Source organism: Lucilia sericata, unplaced genomic scaffold (assembly GCF_015586225.1).
Source record: "Lucilia sericata isolate MDLA Ls3-8-SP2 unplaced genomic scaffold, ASM1558622v1 Contig001663F_arrow, whole genome shotgun sequence".
Taxonomy (NCBI): Eukaryota; Metazoa; Arthropoda; class Insecta; order Diptera; family Calliphoridae; genus Lucilia; species Lucilia sericata.
The window spans coordinates 62,974-89,832 of NW_023995575.1; the positions used below are offsets into that span (position 1 = coordinate 62,974).

The window sequence follows — 26,859 nt, forward strand, 5'->3', positions numbered from 1 at the left end:
AAGTGATTAATGACTGGCTTGAAGGAAAGTTTATTATAAAAGAATAACAATTGTTAAATAGGTAGATAAAACTAGAATGAAATCAACGTTTTTTTTTTAAAGTAATTTTATTTATATGTCTTTCGGAAAGAAAGAATCATGTCTTCTGAAAATCATGAAGACAGAAAGACAGACAGGCTGGCAGACAGACGGACATATGTAGCTTAAACCGCTTACTATTAGGATTACCATTCTCACGAAGGTTAAGGCTGTAATAATCCTGTTTATTGACAATAAAAATTTCAATAAAATGAAATAATTTTCAATTAAAAAAGCTTTATTAAGAGTTTTACAACATCAAGAAAACAATTTCTTATTAAGGATTAGTTTAAGTGGCCTTTGTCAATAGCCTTAAGGATTTCCGTTAAATTTGAAATTAAAAAAAGAACCCAAAATGAGTTGCATTAAAAAAATTTGGAAAAATTCTCCCTGATAAATACCTTAACACATGCCTTGTTTCCTAATTAAACAATTTCTTTATTTTAATTTCTTTTTTACTGTTTTTTCCCCCAAAAATTAGCATCTAAATAAATACTAACTCCTGGTATTTTCTTACCATTACAGCTCTTCAAAAGTTTTCCCAATATATACAAGGAATGTGGGTGAGTATTTAACCATTTTTGTGTTACTTTTTACTTCTTTCGTATAAGGTCTTTTTTAATTTTCTATTTTTTAATTTGAACGTTTTTTTTTTTTCTTCGTGGTGTGTAACAGTAAATTAGTAAAAAAAATATACAAGAAAATGTTGCTGACAGTCTGACAGACATATTGACAGTTAAATCTACAACAAATATTTTTTACATTTTCATAATTTGAAGAATCAGTCACAGAACAAACTTGGTATAAATGACTGAAAATGAATGAATTCTTAACTTTACTGAGTGATGCCAAATCCACAACCCTTTAGTCAGACTTTTTGCCTTCAAATATTACATAATTATTTTCCCTAACTGTCTGTCTGTCAGTTAGTAACTCATCATACATCTCAACCCACCACCCTTTTTTACAAAAATGTTCTTGAGTTGTAAAATCAAGGGAAAAGGGTTTGGAAAATTTTTTAATTAAAGAAATTGCGTCTAATTCAGGTGAAATTATATCCTCAAGATATCTACAAAAAAAATTATTTATTTTTATTACATCTTTATTATTTTCTTTTTTCAAATGCATGAGTATGAGTTATCAAAAAAAGAAAGAAAGAAACATGACAGCATACCATTTTTTTCTTAAAGGTTTTTTGACAGCATACCATTTTTTTCTTAAAGGTTTTTTTCGCAAAAAAAACTCATTAGAATTAATAACCGTTTCATATTAAAATGTTTTAGAAAAAATTTCTATGTAACACTCACAAAATGTCTAAAAAGCATCTTTAATTTTCAACCCAAAATTATAAACAAAAAAAAAATTAGTTGATAATTGCTGCTGCCTTTCAGTTTTTTTCTTTGTTTAATTGTCTCTCTCCTATTTAATGGCCATAAAAGATGACCATGATAGCTGTTTTATGTATATAAGTCCAGCCAGCCTACTATCTATCTGTTCATACATAGAACTTGTATAGGAAAATTACCGAAAACACAAAAAAGTATATATTTTGGGTTTTCTATTGCAATAAAGGAGTTGTTCACACAGTTACACATAATTATAGGAGGGCGATTAAATAAGTTTTTGTGATATATTTTTCATATATTCTGTCGGACTTAAAAACAATTTTATTTGTAAAGTTTTAATTGTAATGGCGAATATCTCATCTAAAACTTGGTAACGACTTATATTTACTCATCAACTTACTTTTTAATGACCACTACATACCGTTTGCATGACTTAGAAGAAGTCTAGAAATGACTTACAAATAATATATTATGTACATAAGCAAACGAAAAAAACATCTGTTTTTTTGTGAAAACTAATAATAGACGCTCGTAGTTTAGTTAACTTCCTATATGTAAGCGAGAGCGATACGTCTTAGCAGAAAAAGAACTTCAAGGAAGCGAAAAAGAAGTCGAATTTCCAAATACACTACTTCTGAAGTTAGTTAGTAGTTAGTTAGTTAGTTAGTTAGTTAGTTAGTTAGTTAGTTAGTTAGTTAGTTAGTTAGTTAGTTAGTTAGTTAGTTAGTTAGTTAGTTAGTTAGTTAGTAGTTAGTTAGTTAGTCGTTAGTTAGTTAGTTAGTTAGTTAGTTAGTAGTTAGTTAGTTAGTTAGTTAGTTAGTTAGTTAGTTAGTTAGTTGTTAGTTAGTTCTTAGTTAGTAGTTAGTTAGTTAGTTAGTTAGTTAGTTAGTTAGTTAGTTAGTAGTTAGTTAGTTAGTTAGTTAGTTAGTTAGTTCGTTAGTTAGTTAGTAGTTAGTTAGTTAGTTAGTTAGTTAGTTAGTTAGTTATGTTAGTTAGTTAGTAGTTAGTTAGTTAGTTAGTAGTTAGTTAGTAGTTAGTTAGTTAGTTAGTTAGTTAGTTAGTTAGTAGTTAGTAGTTCGTTAGTAGTAGTTAGTTAGTTAGTAGTTAGTTAGTTAGTAGTTAGTTGTTGTTAGTTAGTTAGTTAGTTAGTTGTAGTTAGTTAGTTAGTTAGTTAGTTAGTTAGTTAGTTAGTTAGTCGTTAGTTAGTTAGTTAGTTAGTTAGTTAGTTAGTTTAGTTAGTTAGTTAGTAGTTAGTTAGTTAGTTAGTTAGTTAGTTAGTTAGTTAGTTAGTTAGTTAGTTAGTTAGTTAGTTAGTAGTTAGTTAGTTAGTTAGTTAGTTAGTTAGTTAATGCGATAGAACACTGGAAGCAATGTCTATCCAGATATTACAAATCCCATTGTTTGGAACCTTCAAATAATAACAGCAATTATAAAGCATTTTATCCTAAAACTTAACACACCAACCTCGCATTTCCAACAGATATTTTCATATTTGCCCTAACTACAAGTAAACGAAAAAAATGCATAAATGTCGAAATCTCTGTTTGTGTGTTTTTGATGCATTTCGTAAAATATGTATCAATGTATGTATGTGTGAGCGTATGTATGTAACAAGTATTCTACCACAGAGTGAGGCAATTGCAATAGCAATTGTAGTTTAATCGTACTCATAATTATGGCCAAAAATATAAAATCCAACAAAACCCCAAAAAAATTTCTTTCCCAACAAAAAAAAGGAAACCACAAGCCAACATAAATGACCATTAAAAATGTTGTTGAGATTATAACTACAATGGATTATTGCAAATGGCAGTAAGTGTTAAGCGAACAATGGCATGGTATCAGTATTATATGACCACAGACTTACACATAGAGATGCTAGTAGATGCATAATTTTTGATTCTTTTTTTTTTTAATTTTTGCCTCATAAAAGATTGCACCATAATTACCACTGAATATTTTATACATTTTCATTTTTGTAAATTTTTTCCAAATATTTATTCATTCGTTCGTTTATTCCATTTTCTATGTGGCATTAATTCTTATGCAAAAATTCTTGATTAAAATTTAGATGCAGCAAAATTATCTTTTATTGGACATTACACAATTTAGCAAATAATTAAAATGTTCATTTAAATTTTAAACACAAAAATATTTTCCTAAGAAATAAAAAGTGAAATGTCAATCATTTATATACATTATTTGCTCAACCGGTGTAATCGCGATTACATGAAAAAATTCATTTCATTTTCCATTAATTAAAATGACCTTGTTCGTGAATTTCAAAAATAAATTTTATAATTAAATTTTATACCATAACAGACGAAACTAAAATAAACAAATCTATTACTAGACTTACGTCTCGTGTTATGTAAATTAGTTTCTTTTTTGTTTATTTCCATAATAAATTGAATTTAATTCAAAACTTTTATTTTTCACACTTTAAGTGTAGCAATTTTTTTGTTTTAATTTCGAATTTCTTATTGCGCCATTAATTGCATCACAGCTCTCACTTGTTTTTCTAAACAATTGTTGTGTGTGTGTGTGTTTTTTTTTTTGTTTTGTTCTAAAAATCAAGCAAAAAAATTATTTTGACTTTAAATAAAAAAATCTTTGAACTTGATCCATGAATTCAGTGAATTAATTAATGTTTTTTAAATTGTTTTCCAAGTAGATTTTTAAAATATAAATTTTCTGTTTTAAAGTGAAGGTTTTGTTTGGTTTTACTTATTTAGAATTAGAATTGGTAATAGAGGGTAATTAACAGTCGGAAATTAGGAAATATATTGATTTATTGTTTTGTTTGCACTATGGGAATGTGAAAAATTAACTGAACAAGAGCTAAAACTGAACTAGAACTGAACTAGAACTGAACTAGAACTAGAACTGAACTAGAACTGAACTAGAACTGAACTAGAACTGAACTAGAACTGAACTAGAACTGAACTAGAACTGAACTAGAACTGAACTAGAACTGAACTAGAACTGAACTAGAACTGAACTAGAACTGAACTAGAACTGAACTAGAACTGAACTAGAACTGAACTAGAACTGAACTAGAACTGAACTAGAACTGAACTAGAACTGAACTAGAACTGAACTAGAACTGAACTAGAACTGAACTAGAACTGAACTAGAACTGAACTAGAACTGAACTAGAACTGAACTAGAACTGAACTAGAACTGAACTAGAACTGAACTAGAACTGAACTAGAACTGAACTAGAACTGAACTAGAACTGAACTAGAACGAACTAGAACTGAACTAGAACTGACTAGAACTGAACTAGAACTCGAACTAAACTGAATACTAGATTCTTGAACTGAATCTTTGAACTAGAACTTCTACACTGAACTAATGAACAGATGAATAGAATGACTAAACTGAACTAGAAGAAACTTAACATTTTTTGTCCACTTAGAACTGACTAGACTGACTTAGAACTGAACTTTAAACTTTGAACTAGAACTGACTAGTTCCCTGACCTGACAACAATAATAGAACTGACTAGACTAAGTGAACTTTAATTCGAACTAAACTGATCTTAATTTTGATTCTTTCATTCCATTATTGACTTTAAGGAAACTTACTTTGTTCCTTTTTTTTTTATTTAATTTTTGTTAGGGTTTCCCTTTTCAACAAATACGTTTAATTTAGATTAGTTTAATTAACATTACTTGCTTTAGTTTTCTCAGTTTGAAAATATTCTTATTTGAAATATCTATAAAATTATTTGCCAGTAATATTTAAGTGTATAAGTTTTGCATTTAAATCTGTAATCATAATTTTTCCACGTACTTGAACTCATTGCACATAAATATTTGCTTAATAAGTTTACCTTTTAATATTATTATGGATATATAGATTTTCTTTTATTAAACAAAATTTTAATAAACTCAATAAAAAAAGTTATTCTGAAATTATCAAAATATTTATTATTTAACACGAGCTGTATTATTTACATTCCGTTTTATTAAACAAAATTTTTGTAAACTCAATTCAAAATAAGTTATTCTGAAATAAATGGAAACAGTTATTATTTAACACGAGCTAATGTGACAACATTGTGTATCTATAAAATTATACATACATAAATGTATGCCCAGCAAAAACTTACATTGAAAAGTAAGTTATTGAAAAATAAAGTTCTGATGTTCCCACTAAAGTTGAATACTGTGCTAGAACTGAACTAGAACTGAACTAGAACTGAACTAGAACTGAACTAGAACTGAACTAGAACTGAACTAGAACTGAACTAGAACTGAACTAGAACTGAACTAGAACTGAACTAGAACTGAACTAGATAGAACTGAACTAGAACTGAACTAGAACTGAACTAGAACTGAACTAGAACTGAACTAGAACTGAACTAGAACTGAACTAGAACTGAACTAGAACTGAACTAGTACTGAACTAGAACTGAACTAGAACTGAACTAGAACTGAACTAGAACTGAACTAGAACTGAATCATCCTGGCACTCATATGATGCAGAGCAATCGATAAAACTCTCTTAAATATGATATGAGTAACAACGATCAAGTTATTCCTCAGTATCAACTTTCCAATGTAAATGCTATATTTGGTTCTAGCACTATTTGAAAGTAGCAAAAAAGGGTTTAAAGGTGGGATATTTGAAATATTTTAAAAGTGGCCGTCAATTAGTCCTTTTTAAAACATTTATATCAAAAGGGTCCCCCCCACTTGTTACACAAAAACGCCCAAAATAAATAACGCAAATTATTCATTTTATTATTATTTTTATTTCTTTTGGCATTCTCTACAGCCAAACAATGTAATTAAAACAAATAGCGCCATTTTTATTTTAAGAACAATTTTGTCTCTCAATTTTATTTATTATATTGTATTTGTTATAAAAATAGAATTATTTTTCAACAACTTGTGAGGTGTCGTTCGCAACGCATTCAAACAAATTTCTGCTGTTCGTACACACACATGTGACGACAACTGAGTGAATTTGTTTTTAAGTTTGAAAATTTTTCAAATATTTTTTTTGTTCACTAATTCTTAAATTTAACAAGGCCATTTATTTCTGGAAAATTTATTTTGTTTATATTTTTTTAGGTTTTAGAGGTCAGTAGTGAAGAATTTTTATTTGCGTGTGAAACATGTGCTACTGAAATAATAATAAGAATTTTGTAAATTTGGAAAATTAGGGGCATTTATAGGTTTTTTTTAAGTTCAATGTACTAATAGGGTGTTGTTGATTTTATGTTTTGTTTTTAAGAATTTTTTTTATAAAATTAATTTAGCCCAGACATTCGATGTTGATCGAGTGCTAAATTTTGTAAGCAATGACGTTAATTTTGTTCATGAATTTGAACTGTGGAATATTGAACTTTTGCTGGGGAGAAAGTTGTGTAAATTTTGTTGTAATAGTTTTTTACTTCCTGGTTCTCAATTTTGATAAATTTAGAAATATTATATTACTGGAAATATCTAGAGGTTTACAGAATGTTTTTAAATGCTTTCTTTATATAATATATTTTTAAATTTTAAAAATTTGATGTCTTAACTTGGGTATTAGCTTTATACTAATTTTTTTACCAACCTGTTGAGAATTATAAGCTTTAGAAAACTGGCTTTTACTTTTTCTAATAAAATCGTGTATTTTAATTTTGCTTTTCATTTAAAGTTACAATTTTATTTTCATTATAAATATTATTAAGAATTATAAATAAAAAAATTAAATAATTTTTATGAAAATATAAAACTAAAAAAATCAGCTGTCAACGTAAGATGTATAAAGTAAATTAATAAAAAAAATAATATTTTAATACAATTATAGAATTCACTAATCAAAAAAAAATGTAAACAAAAATTTTTAAAAATTATTTAAAATATTCACAGCTAAATTATAACTGTCATGGGAAATATTGAAACTGGTTTTAATAGTTAAAACAAAAAAATTATAAAATATATGCAAATATTTGTGAATTCTATAAATATAAATTAATTTTACAAAAAACAAAATATTATTTTGTTTTTTCAACTTAAAAGCTAAAATTTAGTACATAATTTTACAAATATAAAATTATTATTTTAAAAAATATATATTATATAATGATTTCTTGCTCATTTCTTTCTTAAATTCATTTCATTAATATTGTTTTGTAGACTTAAATTAAAACACAGCATATTTGACCATTTTCACAGTCTGTACCCGGTCTCATTAGAGTTTTGTGGCAACGATCCATACATTCACCCAAATGTTCTTTACAGGGACCTGGCCTTACAGGTACTGGAGTCAGTATTATTTTGTTGTTATAGTTGAAGTAGACATTGTTGTTCATTTGTTATATGAAATTAAATGGGATTATAATGGAAGGAAGAATAGAAATGCAAATAATACCAATTAGATTCTTTTTCTTTTTTTCTACTTGTTTTAGGAATTGTTTGTTTTGTGTTAATTATTTGTATTAGTATAGTGATTTTTGTCTTATTTTGTTTGGAATTTTACTATTTTTAATATGTGTTATTTTGTTGAGTGTATTAGTTATTTGATAAAAAAGTGTTGTAAGTTTAAAATAAGATCATTTGTAAGTTTATATTTTATGTTTGCTAACTTACATTCATAACAGCATTCAACACCACGTTGGGCATTTGAGGGACACAATCCTTTGTTGCTGGTGGGTTCATTACAATCGCTGCTGTGTACACACAAACCACCTACTAAAACGCATTCACGATCACCTTGATAGACTTTGACACCTTGAACCACTAGAAATTGTAGAAGAAAAGATATGTTAATACTAATAATCTTATTTAATTCTTATATTAATAGCTTTAAAATTTAATCCTCCCGTTATGACAAATCGAGTTTTCAACAGACATACATACATGGCTAGATTCCTTTAGAAACTAAAAGAGACCCAGAATATGCTTATATAGTACTTTTGTAGGTCAACAGACAGACGGACAGACATGACCGCCTTATACAGCTCCTTTCACTTCCTGTCGTTACTTTATTGAATTGTGTTATTGGCATGTAATTGTAAAATAGTTCGTTTATTATTATTATTACGATCAATCTTCGTGTCAAGGGTTGAACAGACATACTTGGCTAGATTCTCTTAGAATCTTGAGTTAGGAAAACAGACAGACAGACAGACTGACAGACGGACGGACGGACGAATGTCGAGTGCTTAACATGAACACCTGCCTTAATGGCCTTATTTCACGGTGGGTTTTTCATCCACTAGGACGGTCTACCTCGCGCCCCTTAATCCTTCTATGAAGAACTCAGGTGGCAAATTTCTGTACATGGCTGAGCCGGTCCATGTGCAAGCACTTTGCTAAAGAACTAGAGCTATCTAATCTCTTGCCATAGTAGCCCCGTTTTCGGAATGACAGGCAACATGGGATCAATCCTAATGCAAACCCCGACAAGGAAAAAGCAATCACTGGTTTAAAGTCAATAGAAGGGGCGACAAACCCCAACATCAGGTGAAATCAATCTTCCGGTATACCGGAAGGTGACCACCCTTATGATGTCATGTAAGATTGCATTATTTAAAATGCAATCCACATCAACTAATGACCCATTCCAATGCATTCCTTAACCTCTGAAAATCACGCGCAACCACACTACTGAGATGATTCTGTTGATTCGGTAACAGCACCTAGAAACATATTTGGTAGTCCGAAATATCCAGCCAATAAATCAGGTTCCCTCTGTATGTCAGATAATGTGACAAAGAATGTCAATTCGAACCAAATAATTGCCCCGACAAGTTGAGGGAACGGACCTCAACCATATGTCCTCAACCGGAGAGAGAATCCAAACACATTTGGCATTTGGATATATCAGTCCTTAAACCAACATTCTCTCCCCGCGAATTTGGGTATAAACTACAGCCACTACCTGGATCCCGAAGAAACCTCAACCAATTGACCGGATGGGACTAGGTCCTGTGTTCAACCGACCACCCGTAGTGCCAGATTATATGGCACTCTGGTTAGACCCCATGTCAAATCATTCGAAGGAAAGGCCGAGAATACATTTGGTCATCGCCAGTTTATAGTCCCGGCAGACTAGAGGTATTGGCAGCACCTCTATACCCCGGAATTGCAATACACCAAGATGGAGTTTATCATCAACGAAACATGCCCCGGGGAGGGGGTGACGGACGGACGGACGGATTGACAGACAGACAGGCAGACAGACAGACAGACGGACTGACGGACTGACAGACATGATCGCCTGATAGCATGCAGCAAAATATATATAAATTTGTGGGTCTATGGCCGGTATTTTGATATGTAACAATTGGAATGATTCGAAGCTAGATAGGAAAAATTGATGTCAACAAAGAGCTCACTTAAGAGAGACATACTCTTTTACAGAAAACTGAAAGAAGACCAAAAAAAGAAACACGAAATTTTTTAAGAAATCCATTTTTCTTTACAAAATTTTATGGAAGATTGGCTGTTGAGAAGACAGTTTCTTAAGAAAACTGCTTAGTGAAGACTATTTTCTATAAAAAAAACTGTTTAAGGAAGACAATTCTTGTTACAAGAAATTTTTTGAGGAGATAACTTTCTATAAAATGAAACTGACTTAAGAATATGATTTCTGAAGACTACTACTTACTGTCTTAAGAAGACAAAACTGTCTAGAAAAGACAATTTCTTCACGAAATTATCTTCATAAACAACTGACTTACAAAGACCCTTTTCTATATAAATCTTTTTTATATCAGAACGAAAACTGTCCGTTTCTCTGCCCGATTGTATATCCGTTCATTTATCTGTTTATTTACTTTTCAATAACTACAACATACCGACTGCATTACTTTTAAGTACTTTTATAATGACTTATACACAAAAGGAATAGTTTTAGTCTATGTGAAAACTATTATTTGACCCACAATAAAATAACTAAGCAATGGTGTTGTGAGTACGACAGTGAACGAGCAAGAGACCCAGGTTCGTATTGCGTATGGAGCATTCGTAATAAAATTAAACGTTTCTGATTGTCTGCAAAACATTTTAAAATCATGACTTAAGAAATTAGTCATAGTTGACCCAAGCCCCGATAAAAAAACATAAAAGTTTAAAAAGAAATTAAGTAAAGATTATTAGAAAATATAAAAACCGGATTTAGTTCCATTCGATTTGCAAATTTGATTGCTTTTATTGTTTCAACTCAATGATTGCCTCCCCTTTGTCGGGGACTCATTGGGTTTTACTCATTATGCCTTTCATTCCTCAAAGGAACTACTATAGCAAGAGATTGGATAGATTAAGCAAAAGTTGCTTGTTCATCATCCGGCAGAATCATGTTCTAAACCATTTGGGTGTTAGTCTTTGAAGCCATCCTTTGGAGGAGATTGATGTATCTTCACTAGTCCAACTAGTGCATACTCACGTTAAGTACATATTTGAAGAATGGATGCGAATAAGGGCATTGCCTAACGAAAGTTTAGTTCTAAATTTGATTTGGACAATTTTCAAATCCGAAAGGTCTTTGTTTGACACTGTGAGTCGGTCAACTTATGTTTAAAAAGCCATATGTTAAAAGTCTACTAATGATTTAGCGCAAATATTTTTTCCCATTACAAACATATCCCAAAATATAATCCGTAAAAAAACATATGGCATTTTAAAAAGTTTACTTTAAAAAAAGTATTATTTAAATTGCAAATTTCTTATTGCCCTTAATTACTTTTATTTAAATTTATCTTTGTTAAGATAACCTTTTCTTTCATTCAAACCGCAAAAAAAAATAAACAAAATTTTGCTTTTAAAACATTTTTTGTTTATAGTAAATTGCAAGGCGCTGACCCAATTTTCTACATATTCACTTCAGATTTAATACTTTTTACAAAAAAAAAAATGTCTTACAAAAAACAGATGCGGATTTAGTCACGAGTTTTTTTGAGTCAATAAACTGTCAATGTATGACAGATGGCTGTGTGAAGTGTCTTTTTTGTTATTTAAACTTTATCTTTAATTTTATGCAATGATTATTTGTTTCATTTATACGCAAAAATATTTGTTATATTATTATATAATTTTTAAATGAAAAGAAACCAGATTGCAAAAAATAACAAACAAAAAAATTTTAAGTTATTAGATAAATTTAAAAAAACCATTTAAGGTATTTAAGAAATATTTGAAAAAAGTTGAAGTATTGTCTTTCTTTCAATCGGATTTTTTAACATAAATTATAAACTTTGGAAGCTAAATAATATATGATTTCATGGAATAGGTGATAAGTTATCTAAAGGAATTATTTCTTTTAATTAAACTTTTTTAACATCAAGAAAATATTTTACTAAAAGCTTACAGACGGACATTTAATTGATTCAATGTAATTATTAACAATTTATTAATCATTTTGTGTTAATTTAATTGATTCAATTAAATACAGTTTTATTCAGAAACTTTATTAAGAGTCTAACTAAGAACTGAAATGACAACTTTTAATTTAAATTAAAATAGAAGAAATGATTAATATAACAAAAATATACATAGATATTTGTTTTAAGATTTAATTTATTTATAGCTCTGTTTTTGTAAGTGATTAGCATTTGAATGTAAATAGAAAAAAGTCCAAACAAACGTTTATTGAATTAATTTAAATTGAACTCTTTAGGTACGTTCGCATACAAACAATTTATCAATGCACAACAATTAGTGACAAAAATTAAGCGTTAATAGCAAAAAAAAAATAATTTTAAAATTTATTAAAAATCAAATTTACACTAAAACAAATCATCCATTTAGATTATTTTCTGAAAAAAGCTTATTTCATTCTAATTAACAAAATTTCATTTAAACAAAAATCATCTCCGAAAAGTTTCTAAATTAACACCTTTCCAAACGATTAATCGTTTGTAAATAATCGATTCATTTTTTGTTAATTTATTATGGTTTTATATATTTACAACAAGGTCATTCATTGCATTTAAACAACACTAAAAAGTAAGCAATCACGTACAAAAACGTCAAATTGTTGGACAGACAGACGGACAAATGTGATGTCAATATTAAATGATAATTTGATGTTTAATTAAATCACTTATAAACATAATACAAGGTTCATTGACTTGAATTTAGTTTATTTATTTGTTTTTAATTTAAAAAAAAAAGTTAATAAATAATCAAACTGAATGTGTTGCTAATAACATTAGTTATAAACAAAAAAATTTGTCATAAAGCCAAAATGTATTTGTAAATTACTAAGAAAAAAACTGCACTTACTTAGTGTGTAATTGTAAGAAAATATCAATGAAAAGTAATGCAGAGAGTAAAGTTAAATACATAAAGTCCCTTGATACCTAACTACAGCTATGATTGCATCAACCATAAAATTCCAGAAAATCATAATATTATGATTTTTCCTATTTTGAATACATAATTTTGCGAAATTCAGAAAAGTATTCAGCTCACTGCACAATTACTATAGTCCATAGTGTAGTCTATAGTGCAGTCTATAGTGTAGTCTATAGTGTAGTCTATAGTGTAGTCTATAGTGTAGTCTATAGTGTAGTCTATAGTGTAGTCTATAGTGTAGTCTATAGTGTAGTCTATAGTGTAATCTATAGTGTAGTCTATAGTGTAGTCTATAGTGTAATCTATAGTGTAGTCTATAGTGTAGTCTATAGTGTAGTCTAGTGTAGTCTATAGTGTAGTCTATAGTGTAGTCTATAGTGTAGTCTATAGTGTAGTGTATAGTGTATTCTAGTCTATAGTCTAGTCTATAGTCTAGTCTATAGTCTAGTTTATAGTCTAGTCTATAGTCTAGTCTATAGTCTAGTCTATAGTCTAGTCTATAGTCTAGTCTATAGTCTTGTCTATAGTCTAGTCTATAGTCTAGTCTATAGTCTAGGCTATAATCTAGTCTATAGTCTAGTCTATAGTCTAGTCTATAGTCTAGTCTATAGTCTAGTCTATAGTCTAGTCTATAGTCTAGTCTATAGTCTAGTCTATAGTCTAGTCTATAGTCTAGTCTATAGTCTAGTCTATAGTCTAGTATGTCTAGTCTATAGTCTAGTCTATAGTCTAGTCTATAGTCTAGTCTATAGTCTAGTCTATAGTCTAGTCTATAGTCTAGTCTATAAGTCTATAGTCTAGTATAGTCTAGTCTATAGTCTAGTCTATAGTCTAGTCTATAGTCTAGTCTATAGTCTAGTCTATAGTCTAGTCTATAGTCTAGTCTATAGTCTAGTCTATAGTCTAGTCTATAGTCTAGTCTATAGTCTAGTCTATAGTCTAGTCTATAGTCTAGTCTATAGTCTAGTCTATAGTCTAGTCTATAGTCTAGTCTATAGTCTAGTCTATAGTCTAGTCTATAGTCTAGTCTATAGTCTAGTCTATAGTCTAGTCTATAGTCTAGTCTATAGTCTAGTCTATAGTCTAGTCTATAGTCTAGTCTATAGTCTAGTCTATAGTCTAGTCATAGTCTAGTCTATAGTCTAGTCTAGTCTAGTCTATAGTCTAGTCTATAGTCTAGTCTATAGTCTAGTCTATAGTCTAGTCTATAGTCTAGTCTATAGTCTAGTCTATAGTCTAGTCTATAGTCTAGTCTATAGTCTAGTCTATAGTCTAGTCTATAGTCTAGTCTATAGTCTAGTCTATAGTCTAGTCTATAGTCTAGTCTATAGTCTAGTCTATAGTCTAGTCTATAGTCTAGTCTATAGTCTAGTCTATAGTCTAGTCTATAGTCTAGTCTATAGTCTAGTCTATAGTCTAGTCTATAGTCTAGTCTATAGTCTAGTCTATAGTCTAGTCTATAGTCTAGTCTATAGTCTAGTCTATAGTCTAGTCTATAGTCTAGTCTATAGTCTAGTCTATAGTCTAGTCTTTAGTCTAGTCTATAGTCTAGTCTATAGTCTAGTCTATAGTCTAGTCTAGTCTATAGTCTATAGTCTAGTCTATATCTAGTCTATAGTCTAGTCTATAGTCTAGTCTATAGTCTAGTCTATAGTATAGTCTATAGTCTAGTCTATAGTCTATTCTATAGTCTAGTCTATAGTCTAGTCTGTAGTCTAGTCTATAGTCTAGTCTATAGTCTAGTCTCTCTCTATCTCTTGGTCTCTCTGGGAGAGTTCTGTGTGACATTTTCCTTAAAGGATTACATATTTCATTATTTTAAATAGGCGTGGCTCTTCCAAATAAACTATAAAAATTTCTCCTAAAACCCACCATTGAGTCCAATGTGCGTCCTCTAAAAAAACTGCATACTAATCTCTTGTGATAAGAAATTGAAACATTTTAAACAAATGTTTTTTTAATATTTCTAGAAAATTGATAAGACACTTTCCATTGAAAGTAAAACGTATTATAACATCATCATCCATCTCCTCATCCACAGAACATGAATTGTAAACAACAACATTAACAAAGTTTATCAGTTTTTTACACAAAATAAAATTTAACCCAATTATCACTGCAAAAAAGCAAAATGTCAATGTCAGGGTTTTAATTGTAAAAATAAAATGCAAAATAAAAGCACCGTTTTCTTATAAAATTCAGACAAATCGATGCGTTTTTCAGATCGGTTTTCTGTTTTTTTGTTACAAATAAATTGCGCAATTGATTATAAATAAACCAAGTACTGTGCAAAAAAATTATAAAAAAAAACTTTAATATAAAAACAACTATAAATGTTATATTATTCATAATAAGTATGAATTAAATATAAAAAAAAAACAGATCAAAAGTTCAAAAACTAATAGATAATTTTAGCAAAACATCCAGCAATAAAAATACATAGTCACCATAAAAGTGATTGTATTTTGCTAGTTTTTCATAATTCATGTTTTAAGTTTAACAAAAATAATACTTCATAGATACATACTATAGGTTTCAGGAATATCATTGACTTCATTATCACTGATGTTGGCTGTGATGCATTGAATCGATATTAATGTGATCGCAATAACACCATAAATATATAAAATTGATTTGTTAGACATGTTGGTTTGTTTGTTTATAATAATTTTCTTTTCTTGATTTTTACAAAAAAAAAGTTTCTTTTAAAAATTTTCAAAATTTATTTATTATATGGAAAAATTTTTATAAAATTTTTTGGAATTTATTTAACACTTGTTTTGATCACCACGGTCTGTTTTCAACTGAATGTTCTAAATTGTTCGATGAATCTTTTTATAAAAACAACAAATATTTTTTGTGAACAACACGAAAATATAAACCACTCATCAGCAGCAGGAATAAAATAAAATTCACAATGTTTTTTGTATTTTTCTGCGTTTTTTTTTTCTTCGTATTCAAATTTGTTTTAGTTGTGTATGAATGTATAAATTTACTTTATTTCTGATTTATTTTTTTTTTTTCTGTGTGATAATTTGCGATTTTCTTTTCGTATTTAACTGCGTGAAATGTTTCGCACAACTGTCAACACAAATGTTTTTTCTTTTTTGATCAACTATTACAATCAGCTAGTCAAGTTGGTGGAACTGTTTATTGAATCTATCTAGTCAATTCATACAAAAAGAGGCAAACATTTTAGTTGTTGTATTATTATTTCTCTCGCGTACTTGTGGCGATTTGCTGTTGGTTTATGGAAAGAGAGAGTGTGATAAGAGTAAAGTACTTTTTTGGAAATTTTATTTAAAGTACTTTTTTGTGTAATAAAAAGTGATCTGTGGGAATCGATTCATAATTCTTTTATGCAAAATCAAATATTTTCACACAAAAAGCTCCTTTTCTTACAAAGTCAAATTTTACACGGAAAGGTTTAATTTTAAGCAAAAAGCCTCATATTTCAAACAAAAAAAAAATACTTTTTGACAAAAAATGGGTAAATATTTTTTAACTAAAAATAAATCTTTACACAAGCAAAGACTTTTTACATTTATTACAATAAATATACTTTTACCTAAACTCACTTTTTTCATACAATTTTTATACGAAAAGTTTCACACAAAAAGTAATCTTTTTTTTTACAAAAACTCACTTTTTACACAAAAAGTCAATTTTTACACAAAAAGTCAATTTTTACACAAAAAGTCACTTTTTACACAAAAAGTCACTTTTTACACAAAAAGTCACTTTTTACACAAAAAGTCACTTTTTACACAAAAAGTCACTTTTTACACAAAAAGTCACTTTTTACACAAAAAGTCACTTTTTACACAAAAAGTCACTTTTTACACAAAAAGTCACTTTTTACACAAAAAGTCACTTTTTACACAAAAAGCCACTTTTTACACAAAAAGCCACTTTTTACACAAAAAGTCACTTTTTACACAAAAAGTCACTTTTTACACAAAAAGTCACTTTTTACACAAAAAGTCACTTTTTACACAAAAAGTCACTTTTTACACAAAAAGTCACTTTTTACACAAAAAGTCACTTTTTACACAAAAAGTCACTTTTTACACAAAAAGTCACTTTTTACACAAAAAGTCACTTTTTACACAAAAAGTCACTTTTTACACAAAAAATTTATTTTTACACAAAAAGTAGCTTTTTACTCAAAAAAATTTTGAAACAAAACGTTCCTTTTTTTCAAAAAATTTACTTATTATATAAAAAGTGTGTTTTTACACAAAAACATAGTTAGTTAGTTAGTTAGTTAGTTAGTTAGTTAGTTTGTTAGTTAGTTAGTTAGTTAGTTATAGTTAGTTAGTTAGTTTAGTTAGTTAGTTAGTTAGTTTCGTTAGTTAGTTAGTTAGTTTAGTTCGTTTTAGTTAGTTAGTTAGTTCGTTCGTGTTAGTTAGTTAGTTAGTTCGTTCGTTAGTTTTTTTTTTTTCGTTCGTTCGTAGTTCGTTAGTTAGTTTTCGTTAGTTCGTTTTGTTAGTTCGTTCGTTCGTTCGTTCGTTCGTTCGTTCGTTCTTTTCGTTCGTTCGTTCGTTCGTTCGTTGTTCGTTCTTCGTTCGTTCGTTCGTTCGTTCGTTCGTCGTTTCGTTTCGTTCGTTCGTTCGTTTCGTTCGTTCGTTCGTTCGTTCGTTCGTTCGTTCGTTCGTTCGTTCGTTCGTTCGTTTTCGTTCGTTCGTTTCGTTCGTTCGTCGTTCGTTCGTTCGTTCGTTCGTTCGTTCGTTCGTTCGTTCGTTCGTTCGTTCGTTCGTTCGTTTCGTTTCGTTCGTTCGTTCGTTCGTTCTTCGTTCGTTCGTTCGTTCGTTCGTTCGTTCGTTCGTTCGTTTTTTTCGTTCGTTCGTTTCGTTCTTCGTTCGTTCGTTTCGTTTCGTTCGTTCGTTCGTTCGTTCGTTCGTTCGTTCGTTCGTTCGTTGTTCGTTCGTTCGTTCGTTCGTTTCGTTCGTTCGTTCGTTCGTTCGTTCGTTCGTTCGTTCGTTCGTTCGTTCGTTTTCGTTCGTTCGTTCGTTCGTTCGTTCGTTCGTTCGGTTAGTTAGTATAGTTAGTTAGTTAGTTAGTTAGTTAGTTAGTTAGTTAGTTACGTAGTTAGTTAGTTAGTTAGTTAGTTAGTTAGTTAGTTAGTTTAGGTTAGTTATTTAGTTAGTTAGTTAGTTAGTTAGTTAGTTAGTTAGTTAGTTAGTAGTTAGTTAGTTAGTTAGTTAGTTAGTTAGTTCGTTAGTAGTTAGTTAGTTAGTTAGTTAGTTAGTTAGTTAGTTAGTTAGTTAGTTAGTAGTTAGTTAGTTAGTTAGTTAGTTAGTTAGTTAGTTAGTTAGTTAGTTAGTTAGTTCGTTAGTTAGTTAGTTAGTTAGTAGTTAGTTAGTTAGTTAGTAGTTAGTTAGTTAGTTAGTTAGTTAGTTAGTTTTAGTTAATTAATTAAAAAGTACTTTTTACACAAAAGTACTTTTAACACAAAGTCTCTTCATAATATTCAATTTCACATAAAAGCCTCCCGTACATTCTTGCACCAACAATGTCCCCTTTATAGGAAATTTCTCTGTTAAATGGTCCTTTCCAGAATTTAAATAGAACTATAAAAGCTTTTAAATACTTTAACAAAAAAGTACTTTTACATATATTAAAAAAGTACCATAAATATCTATTAATCACCATCACTTCTAGTAAAATTCCCCTAAATCGTGCACAGTTTGCCAAATGTGAGAAGCTCTTTTGGTGCTGCAAAATATGATGTTCACTCTGTGATCTTGTTATCGCCTACATTTTAGCACGCTTAGCTAAATTTTATTATTATTATTTTAAATAATTTATTTTGTTTTTGTTGCTGGTGATTATTACGGTTTGTAAATAAACATTGAAATTTGTTACAAATTAATTATTGCGTTCAATTTTATGACAAGTGAAAAAAAGTAATAAAATAAATAAATTTTTACCGGTTTTAAAGTCATTTAACGAAGCATATCTGCAATATTAGCAACCAAGTCACTAGTAAAAATTGTGCACATGAAATGTAATAGTTAAAGATAAATATTTACTTGAATGCTAAAAAGATAAATGTTAATTGTATTCAGTAGTAAATCATAATTTTTGCATTTTAAATGTTTATATAATATGAGTAAGCTATGGTAATTTTTTAGAAAAAAAAAAAACTTTTTTAAATTGTTATTTTTTAAACTTTATGAGCGAACTTATAACAAAATATGTGCCTTCCACATGCTTGGAATCTATAAACAGGTGCTTTGCTTAAATAAAAATACCCCAAGTTCTAAACAAAATATAACACCTTAACATAAATATTTACCTATTCTTGCTAAACTTAACAGATTGTTTATTTAAAAAAAAAAAAAACAAATAAACGATTTATTGATTTAAAGAAAAAATCACCTTTTAATAAAAACTAAAACTAAAAAACTAGAACATAATTGAGGAAATGTTTGTAAAACGTGATTCCTATTTAATCACAAAGTTCCGAGATTTCGACTTTATAAATAAAATATGACTCAATTCGGTTCTTTAAATAAACTTATTTATTTAGACGTTATCACTTTTATATATTAATGTGAATCACAAGAAATTTTTGCAAATATTTTCATCTTTGACCTGGAATTTTTGTTTTTTTAGATTTTATTCCAATTCCTAGAATTATTCTTGCGCAGTTCTTAATCAAGTCGATCGTTATAGCTATTAAATAATTTAGATGATTTAAGCATATTGTTATGCTCAGAATACTCTAGAAATCATTGCTTTGAAAGTTTCCTTTGAAACTAGCGAACTTCTACCGATTTCGAAGTTTTCGAAATTCCAATTTTTATACTCTACTCCACTATAGTGCTGATGTAACTGCATTTGTGCTGATGTAACTCCAAAAAATATTGGTCCTATTTACATCTATCTTAAAATATACCAATCGGCTTAGAATTACTTTTGATTAAGCTCCGTCCGTCCGTCCGTCTGTCTGTGAGTCTAGGTCGCAGTTTTCAAGATATTTTGATGAAATTTGACACATATATATGCCTCTTTCAGAGACGAACTCATTTGAAAATAGTTCAAATCGATCAATTATTTCACCTAGTCCCCTTACAACCGGACCCTCCGAATATGTTAGAAATTGATCAATCTTTCTCCATAATTGAACCAAGCCCAATAAAAGGCACAATTCTATAAAAATAATTAAATCCTAACAATATGGCACAAATACTGATCTCAAAGTTATTGAAAATTCTTCACCACTTCACTTAGAATCATTTCTTTCCCATTTTGTCAAATACAAAAATTTTATAAAATTTCCATAAATGAAATTTGCTATCAAACCAATATTAGCGTTAAAAGAGTCACATGTTTACAAATGTCAACATGTAAAAATAAAAGCTTTATGTCACACAAATATTTCTTCTGTTAAATATAGCTTTGTTAATGAAAAAAACACAAAACTTGTTGTTAAAAGCTTTTTCCAAATTTCAGTGTTGGCATAACGGCATAAAATTGAAAAAAGCTTTAACTTTAACACAATGACCGTTAAATTTAAAAAAAAAAAAAAAACGTTATAAATTTTAAAGTTTAATTTTAATATGTTAATATTTATATTTAAAATTTTTTTTCATTATTTATTTAATTACGCACTTTTTTATTAAAATTATATAGAAAAATAACTCGCTAACAAAGATTTTTGTGGGATTTACCCCTTTCGTAAATTGATAAGAATTTTTAACAAAGATATACATATATTTAATATTGCTGGTATTTAGACAACCTTAACAACGATATTATTTTGTACGTGTCTGATAAGAAAACAGACAAAAAAGAAATGCTTTTTACATTATTTTTCGATCAATTGTTATAAAAAAAGGAAATACAGCAAGTAAGTACATGGTGAAGTGATTTTTTTAATAATATTAAGTAACTTGTAAAATTTAAACACATTAATGCAAATTGCAAATGGTAACTACACGACGAAATATCGATTCTTATTGATTTCAATAATACTTCCCAGTGACTTGTAAAAAGAAGATTTCTGTATCGGTATAATGCTAAAGTTTGAATCTAATCCTTTCTAAAGCATCGCTTTATACAAAGAGTTTAAAGAAGAACCAAAAGGTCTAGCCACCCCACTAGTTATATGTTAGTTCGTAAAATTACCAGAAGCTACCTCGATACTATAATTCTATCAAAACAGTTATAACTTTATTAAAACCAGAAGCAAAGTGACTAGTCTAGTCTATAGTCTAGTCTATAGTCTAGTCTATAGTCTAGTCTATAGCAGTCTATAGTCTAGTCTATAGTCTAGTCTATAGTCTAGTCTATAGTCCTAGTCTATAGTCTAGTCTATAGTCTAGTCTATAGTCTAGTCTATAGTCCTAGTCTATTAGTTCTAGTCTATAGTCTAGTCTATAGTCTAGTCTATAGTCTAGTCTATAGTCTAGTCTATAGTCTAGTCTATAGTCTAGTCTATAGTCTTTATATACTTTATTAATTTTTCATATTATTTATTATCATTATTTTTAAGTACATACTTTATTTCCTAACTAATACAAAAAAAAATAAACTTAAATACAAAATTGGTTTAAAGCACCGAAATGACAACTACTTAACTAAAAATATGCTTTAATCAGTCTTATCATTATTTAAACTTAAATACAAATACTTATGGCTATTCACTTAATACAGTAAAATGTTTAAGTACTCAGACACTTTGGAACTAGATAATACAAAAATAATGAACAAATGAATTTGACTTTAACCTTGCTAAATGATGTATAAAAGAATCCTTAAACAGCTGCTAACAACCTTTATGTTAAACTGTTTGATTTAAAGAAATGCCCTAAAATATCACAGATATTCTTTATAAGAAATGTTTCTTGAAGATTTTTTCCATTAAGGTTTTCAAAAGGAAAAAATTAGAAATTTTTGTTAAAATAAATCTCCGTTGACATTAACTTTCTAATTTTTGCAGTTCATTTATGGTATAAAAACTAATATTAGGAGTTAAGGGCAGATCATTAGCATTAGTTGTTGTTGTTGTCGTTGTTGTTGTATGGTGCTGTTATTCGTGCTGTTATTAACACCTTCTTTGGCAGCAGTTTGTTCCACCGAAAATGGTATGACAAATATGGTATTTTTACTTTGATGTTGTAATTTCATGACACTGTCATAACTGGGTGGAGCAAACTCACTGTAAGAAGGTGAGGGCGTGGGTGGTGGTATGGGTGCTTCATTTGTATTCATATTGGCATTACGTTGGGTATCACTACAACGTCTATCCGAGCAAGCCATGAGTAAAAAGAAGGCAGCCAAAGCCAAAAAAGTGGCCACATACCAAACGATCGTTATGATATCCATGGCAGTCTGTGATAATTCGTTTGATTCACGTACCGCTGTAAGGGAAAATAAATTTAAATTTAATTGAAAAATGTTTATTAAGTAAATTTTATTAATTTATTGTTAGTATTATAATAAAAAGATATTTATTAATTTATTGTTGTAAGCAACACACCCCCTTTTATATATATTTTTTTACTATGGGAATTTCATCATATTTTTCATTTAAGTCGTCATTGTTGTGAGCTAATTTTCCTTTGAAGTGTTATTATTTGAAATGAATAGATGTTTTTTATTTTATTGCATTTTTTCAGTGTTATCTTTTATTATTAGTTTAAGGTTTATTTTTAGATTTATTGTTATTTTATGTGTGTTTTTGCATTTTTATTAATTTTTAATAATATTGTTAAAACAGGTGTATTTTAAGAGGTTGTTTATTTGCCAAACCACACTTGACACAAGTATCTATGGAGGGAACAGTGTTTAATTAAGAATAAAATTTGCTAAAAATATTTAAGTTTTTATAAAAATATAAATAAAAACATCTATTGATTGTTGGGTTTACAATTTTCTACAGAGCTCTTTAAAACATTTTTGTTTCCATGGAGCGTTATATATAAGACCTAATCTATATATACTCGGTTGTAAGATCTTACAACGTTGAAAGATCTGGCAATGTACTGACACTGAAAAATTGTTAGCATCAGGTAAATTGTCACATCAGCCGGTTGTAAGAAAACCTTACAATTTTATTGCCAGACAATAAATTGTCAGTTTATACTGTTGTCAAATTGTTCTATGACAAAAGTTGCCAGATTTTATTTTAGCTGCCTATGTTCTTTTAATGTAGCATATTGCCAAAAGAAAACATTTATCTGACAATGGAGTCATACAGAGATTGCGGCATAAAGCTATCTATATTGTCAGATCTTACAACGTTGGAATATCTGACAATGTACTGACAATGAAAAATTGTCTAGTAAATTGTCACATCAGACAGTTGTTAGAAATCGTTACAATTTCATTGCCAGACAATTGTCAGACAATAGAATTTATCTACCCAGAAGTATTGTCAGTTCACAATGTTGTCAGATTGTTCTATGACAAAAGTTGTCAGATCTAATTAAGCTTCATATGTTAGTTTAATGCACCATGTTGACAATAGAAAATATTTATATTGATTATATTGTCAGATGCATAAAATTCGAACATCTGACAATAAAAATTGTCACACAATTATCTGGAAATGGCAACGTAATGTGTTTACATGATTGTTAGATGTTTGACAATATTATATTTTGCAATATATTGATAATGTTTTTTGCAGCAATGTTGTAAGTCAAAAGTTGTAGGTTCACACGGTTGTTAGACATTTTCTGACAACCGAGAATACATAGCTATATATATAGTCAGTTCGCCCGGTTTGTCTGAATTAGTTAATATACATTGGGTTGTTCTTATTGTATCTAAAAATACAAATCTGTTCTTCCCAGCTCATGGTTTATGTTGCCTGCTTTAGTATAAAATATATCATCGGATGTATGACTCCTCCGATAACTGGTTTAAAGCCCATTTTATTATGTTTCGTATAAGAAAGTTGAAATCAAAAAAGCATATATTCCCGGAGCTTTCCCATTAATTCTGTTTCTCTCTTGGGGTTACACTTACATTAGTTCAAACTTCTGCAAGGAGATCTCTCATAATCTGACATAAGCTAACGAAAAACATATATAAAAACAAACGAAGCCAATGGCAGAGAGTTGTCCATATCTTGAGGATATAACTAGACTTTCAGTGGTAACTCTTCCCAAACCCTTGTCCTAAACAAAAATTTGAGGATAAATATACTTATATCGAATAAAACTAATGCACTTTTCTACAAGTAGTAGAGTTTTTGAAACTTTACAAACACTGTTATCTACTCACTAGATTAATAAATAGCCCACTTCGTGGACCACATGCAAGCACCCTTGAACTTATATCAAGTCTGGTAAAGGTTTAGCTGTCCATACAGAGATTGCTGCATTAGCAATAAAGAGAACGTTTAAAACGTGAAAATATTCTCTAGACATGATTTCAGATCGAGTCTATCTGGATTTCGGCCGCCTAGAGACCAGATAAGTTTTACCACTCAAAATGTAGGTTTAATAAAGAGTTATGACTCTTTGGGTGTTTGCCAAATTTTTATCTCAAACCTTAATGTAATTTTATTAGGGTAATTACTAATTAGTCTTAAGAAGTAGAGATTTTGAAATCATTTCGAAAATAGGTCTGTCCGTAAGAACGCATCCCCTTAAAAGAGCAAAATATAGTCTCATCGAGAAGAGTTGTGGTGAAAATGTTTCCACGAATCTTTACATTTGTAATTTGGAATTTATAAGAAATAATTATTTTTTTAAAGATCCGATTCCGTATTATAGTCGACTATATTACTCTTTTGTGATATTTTAACATACGATTTTTGTACATTTAAGCAAAATTTTGTAAAAAAGAACACTCAGACTGATTCACAAGGAAATGAACTCTAGAAAACAAGTATGTACTTCAGTTATTTGTAAAATAATTTACAAAAGGAAAATTTACACTTTTTAGACACTTAATAGATATGTATTTTTTTGTACATGATTTTCGAAATATTTTAAGCGAACAATTTTCAATAATACATCTACTTACTGGTAACAATAATTGTTGAATTTGTATTTTCCAAATCAGCTGCAGTTGTATCCGTATAATTTGTGTCTGCTACGTAGGTTCTACTATTTGATTCCCGATACAATTGATCGAAGTTACGCTGATGATGACCGATTATAAAATGATATGCTTGTGCCTGTGTTAAAGGCAACAGAACAGTGACTACTGAAAGAAAACAATAAAAGATAGAGAAATGAGTATAAAATTAGAATGAAAAGTGCAAAATTAATTTAGTTGCAAAAAAAATTGATATTGATATTGAATGATAAAAAAAATGACAGTGAGTAAAATTAATTTTATTTTAATAATGGTTGGTGTGTGTCACTTATTCGTAACTGTCTTCTATCTTATCAATAAAAAAATTGTATTTGTTGTACTATATACACAAATTACATATTATGATTTATTTTGATTTTATTTGCAAATTGAAATTGAACAATATATATATTTTTTGTAATTTTCTCATGTTCTAAAGGGGTATTTTCTAATAATTTTTTTTATGTCGTGGCCAATATTTTCTTTTTTTCTGCTCTTTAACTGATAAGTTATCTTATTAGATATCTAATGTTCATTTTATGAATATTTGATTTTTTAATAAATGGCGTGTGACTATTTTCTAATGATTGTGGTTTTATCTTTGTTGCTATCTCTTTTTCTTTAGCGGTGAAACACCTTGACTTAGTTCTTCAAGATTTTATGGCGTATGTCGTAATACCTTCGGACTTGGTAACAAGTTCTTAGTAAAGTTTTGTTTTGATTTTTGTTGTTTGCAATATTTTTGAAGTGAAATGCGCAAATTTGTTATTTTTAAAGTATTTGTTTGAATTTGTAATTAATTTACAAGTTTAGGCTCATATAAATTTTATAATTTTCCTTAAAGAGACCCTTTTTAATTTTTATAACAGTTATTAAAAGAAAAACAAGTGCAATATTTATAGTTGTATAAAATAAATAAACACTTTTTGAAATAAGTATATTAAGTTTCGTCATACTTAACTGGTTTAGGAATCCAGTTAAAATTGGTAATCATTTCCAGAAAAATCTAATAAAATTATCAAAGCAGAATAATAGGTTATGGTTTTGATAATAGACCAACCAATACAGTGAATAAATCAGTCTAAGTTATAGACAATAGACCAGTCTAAAGTCCTGACTATAGACCAGTCTATAGTCTTGACTATAGATCACCCTATAGCCTTGACTATAGATCAATCTATAGCCTTGACTATAGATCAATCTATAGCCTTGACTATAGATCAGTCTATAGTCTTGACAGTATATCAGTCTATAGTCTTGACTATAGATCAGTCTATAGTCTTGACTATGGATCAGTTTATGGTCTTGCCTATATATTACTCTATGGTCTTCACTATAGATCAGTCTATGGTCTTGACTATAGATCAGTCTATAGTCTTGACTATAGATCAGACTATAGTCTTGACTATAGATTAGTCTATAGTATTGACTATAGATTAGTCTATAGTCTTGACTATAGATCAGTCTATAGTCTTGACTATAGATCAGTCCATAGCCTTTTCTATAGATTAGTCTATAGTCTTGACTATAGATCTGTCTATAGTCTTGACTATAGATCAGTTCATAGTCTTGACTGTAGATCAGTTCATAGTCTTGACTGTAGATCAGTCTATAGTCTTAACTATAGATCAGTCTAAACTCTTGAATATAGATCAGTCAATAGTCTTTACTATATTTTTGTCTATAGTCTTGGCTATAGATTAGTCTATAGTCTTGACTATAGATCAGTCTAAACTCTTGACTATAGATCAGTCAATAGTCTTTCATATAGATCAGTCTATAGTCTTTACTATAGATCAGTCTGTAGTCTTTACTATAGATTAGTCTATAGTCTTGACTATAGATCAGTCTATTGTCTTGACTATAGACCAGTCTATAGTCTTGACTATAGATCAGTCTATAGTCTTGACTGTAGATCAGTCTATAGTCTTGACTATAGATCAGTCTAAACTCTTAACTATAGATCAGTCAATAGTCTTGACCAATTATCAGTCTATAGTCATGACTATAGATTAGTCTATAGTCTTGACTATAGATCAGTCTATAGTCTTGACTATAGATCAGTCTGTAGTCTTGACTATAGATCAGTTTAT

General features: G+C 29.0%; 2 protein-coding genes across 2 annotated transcripts; both read right to left on the reverse strand.

The window, feature by feature from the left end:
* Nucleotides 1–7,523: 7,523 nt before the first annotated feature.
* LOC119612363 (U-scoloptoxin(19)-Tl1a) lies at nucleotides 7,524–15,817 on the reverse strand. Its single transcript, XM_037968170.1, has 3 exons — nucleotides 15,252–15,817; nucleotides 8,015–8,164; nucleotides 7,524–7,685 (listed from the first exon to the last, which is right to left on the reverse strand). Exons 1-3 carry the CDS (start codon nucleotides 15,367–15,369, stop codon nucleotides 7,564–7,566), a joined length of 390 nt encoding a protein of 129 aa, XP_037824098.1. The 5' UTR covers nucleotides 15,370–15,817; the 3' UTR covers nucleotides 7,524–7,563.
* Nucleotides 15,818–21,221: 5,404 nt separating this feature from the next.
* Nucleotides 21,222–24,895, reverse strand: LOC119612364 (the record flags this gene model as incomplete). The annotated part of the gene is made up of 2 exons (XM_037968171.1): nucleotides 21,222–22,095; nucleotides 24,713–24,895. Coding segments are annotated over 2 exons (572 nt in total), but the record flags the coding sequence as incomplete, so codon positions are not given.
* Between the last annotated feature and the right edge of the window lie 1,964 nt (nucleotides 24,896–26,859).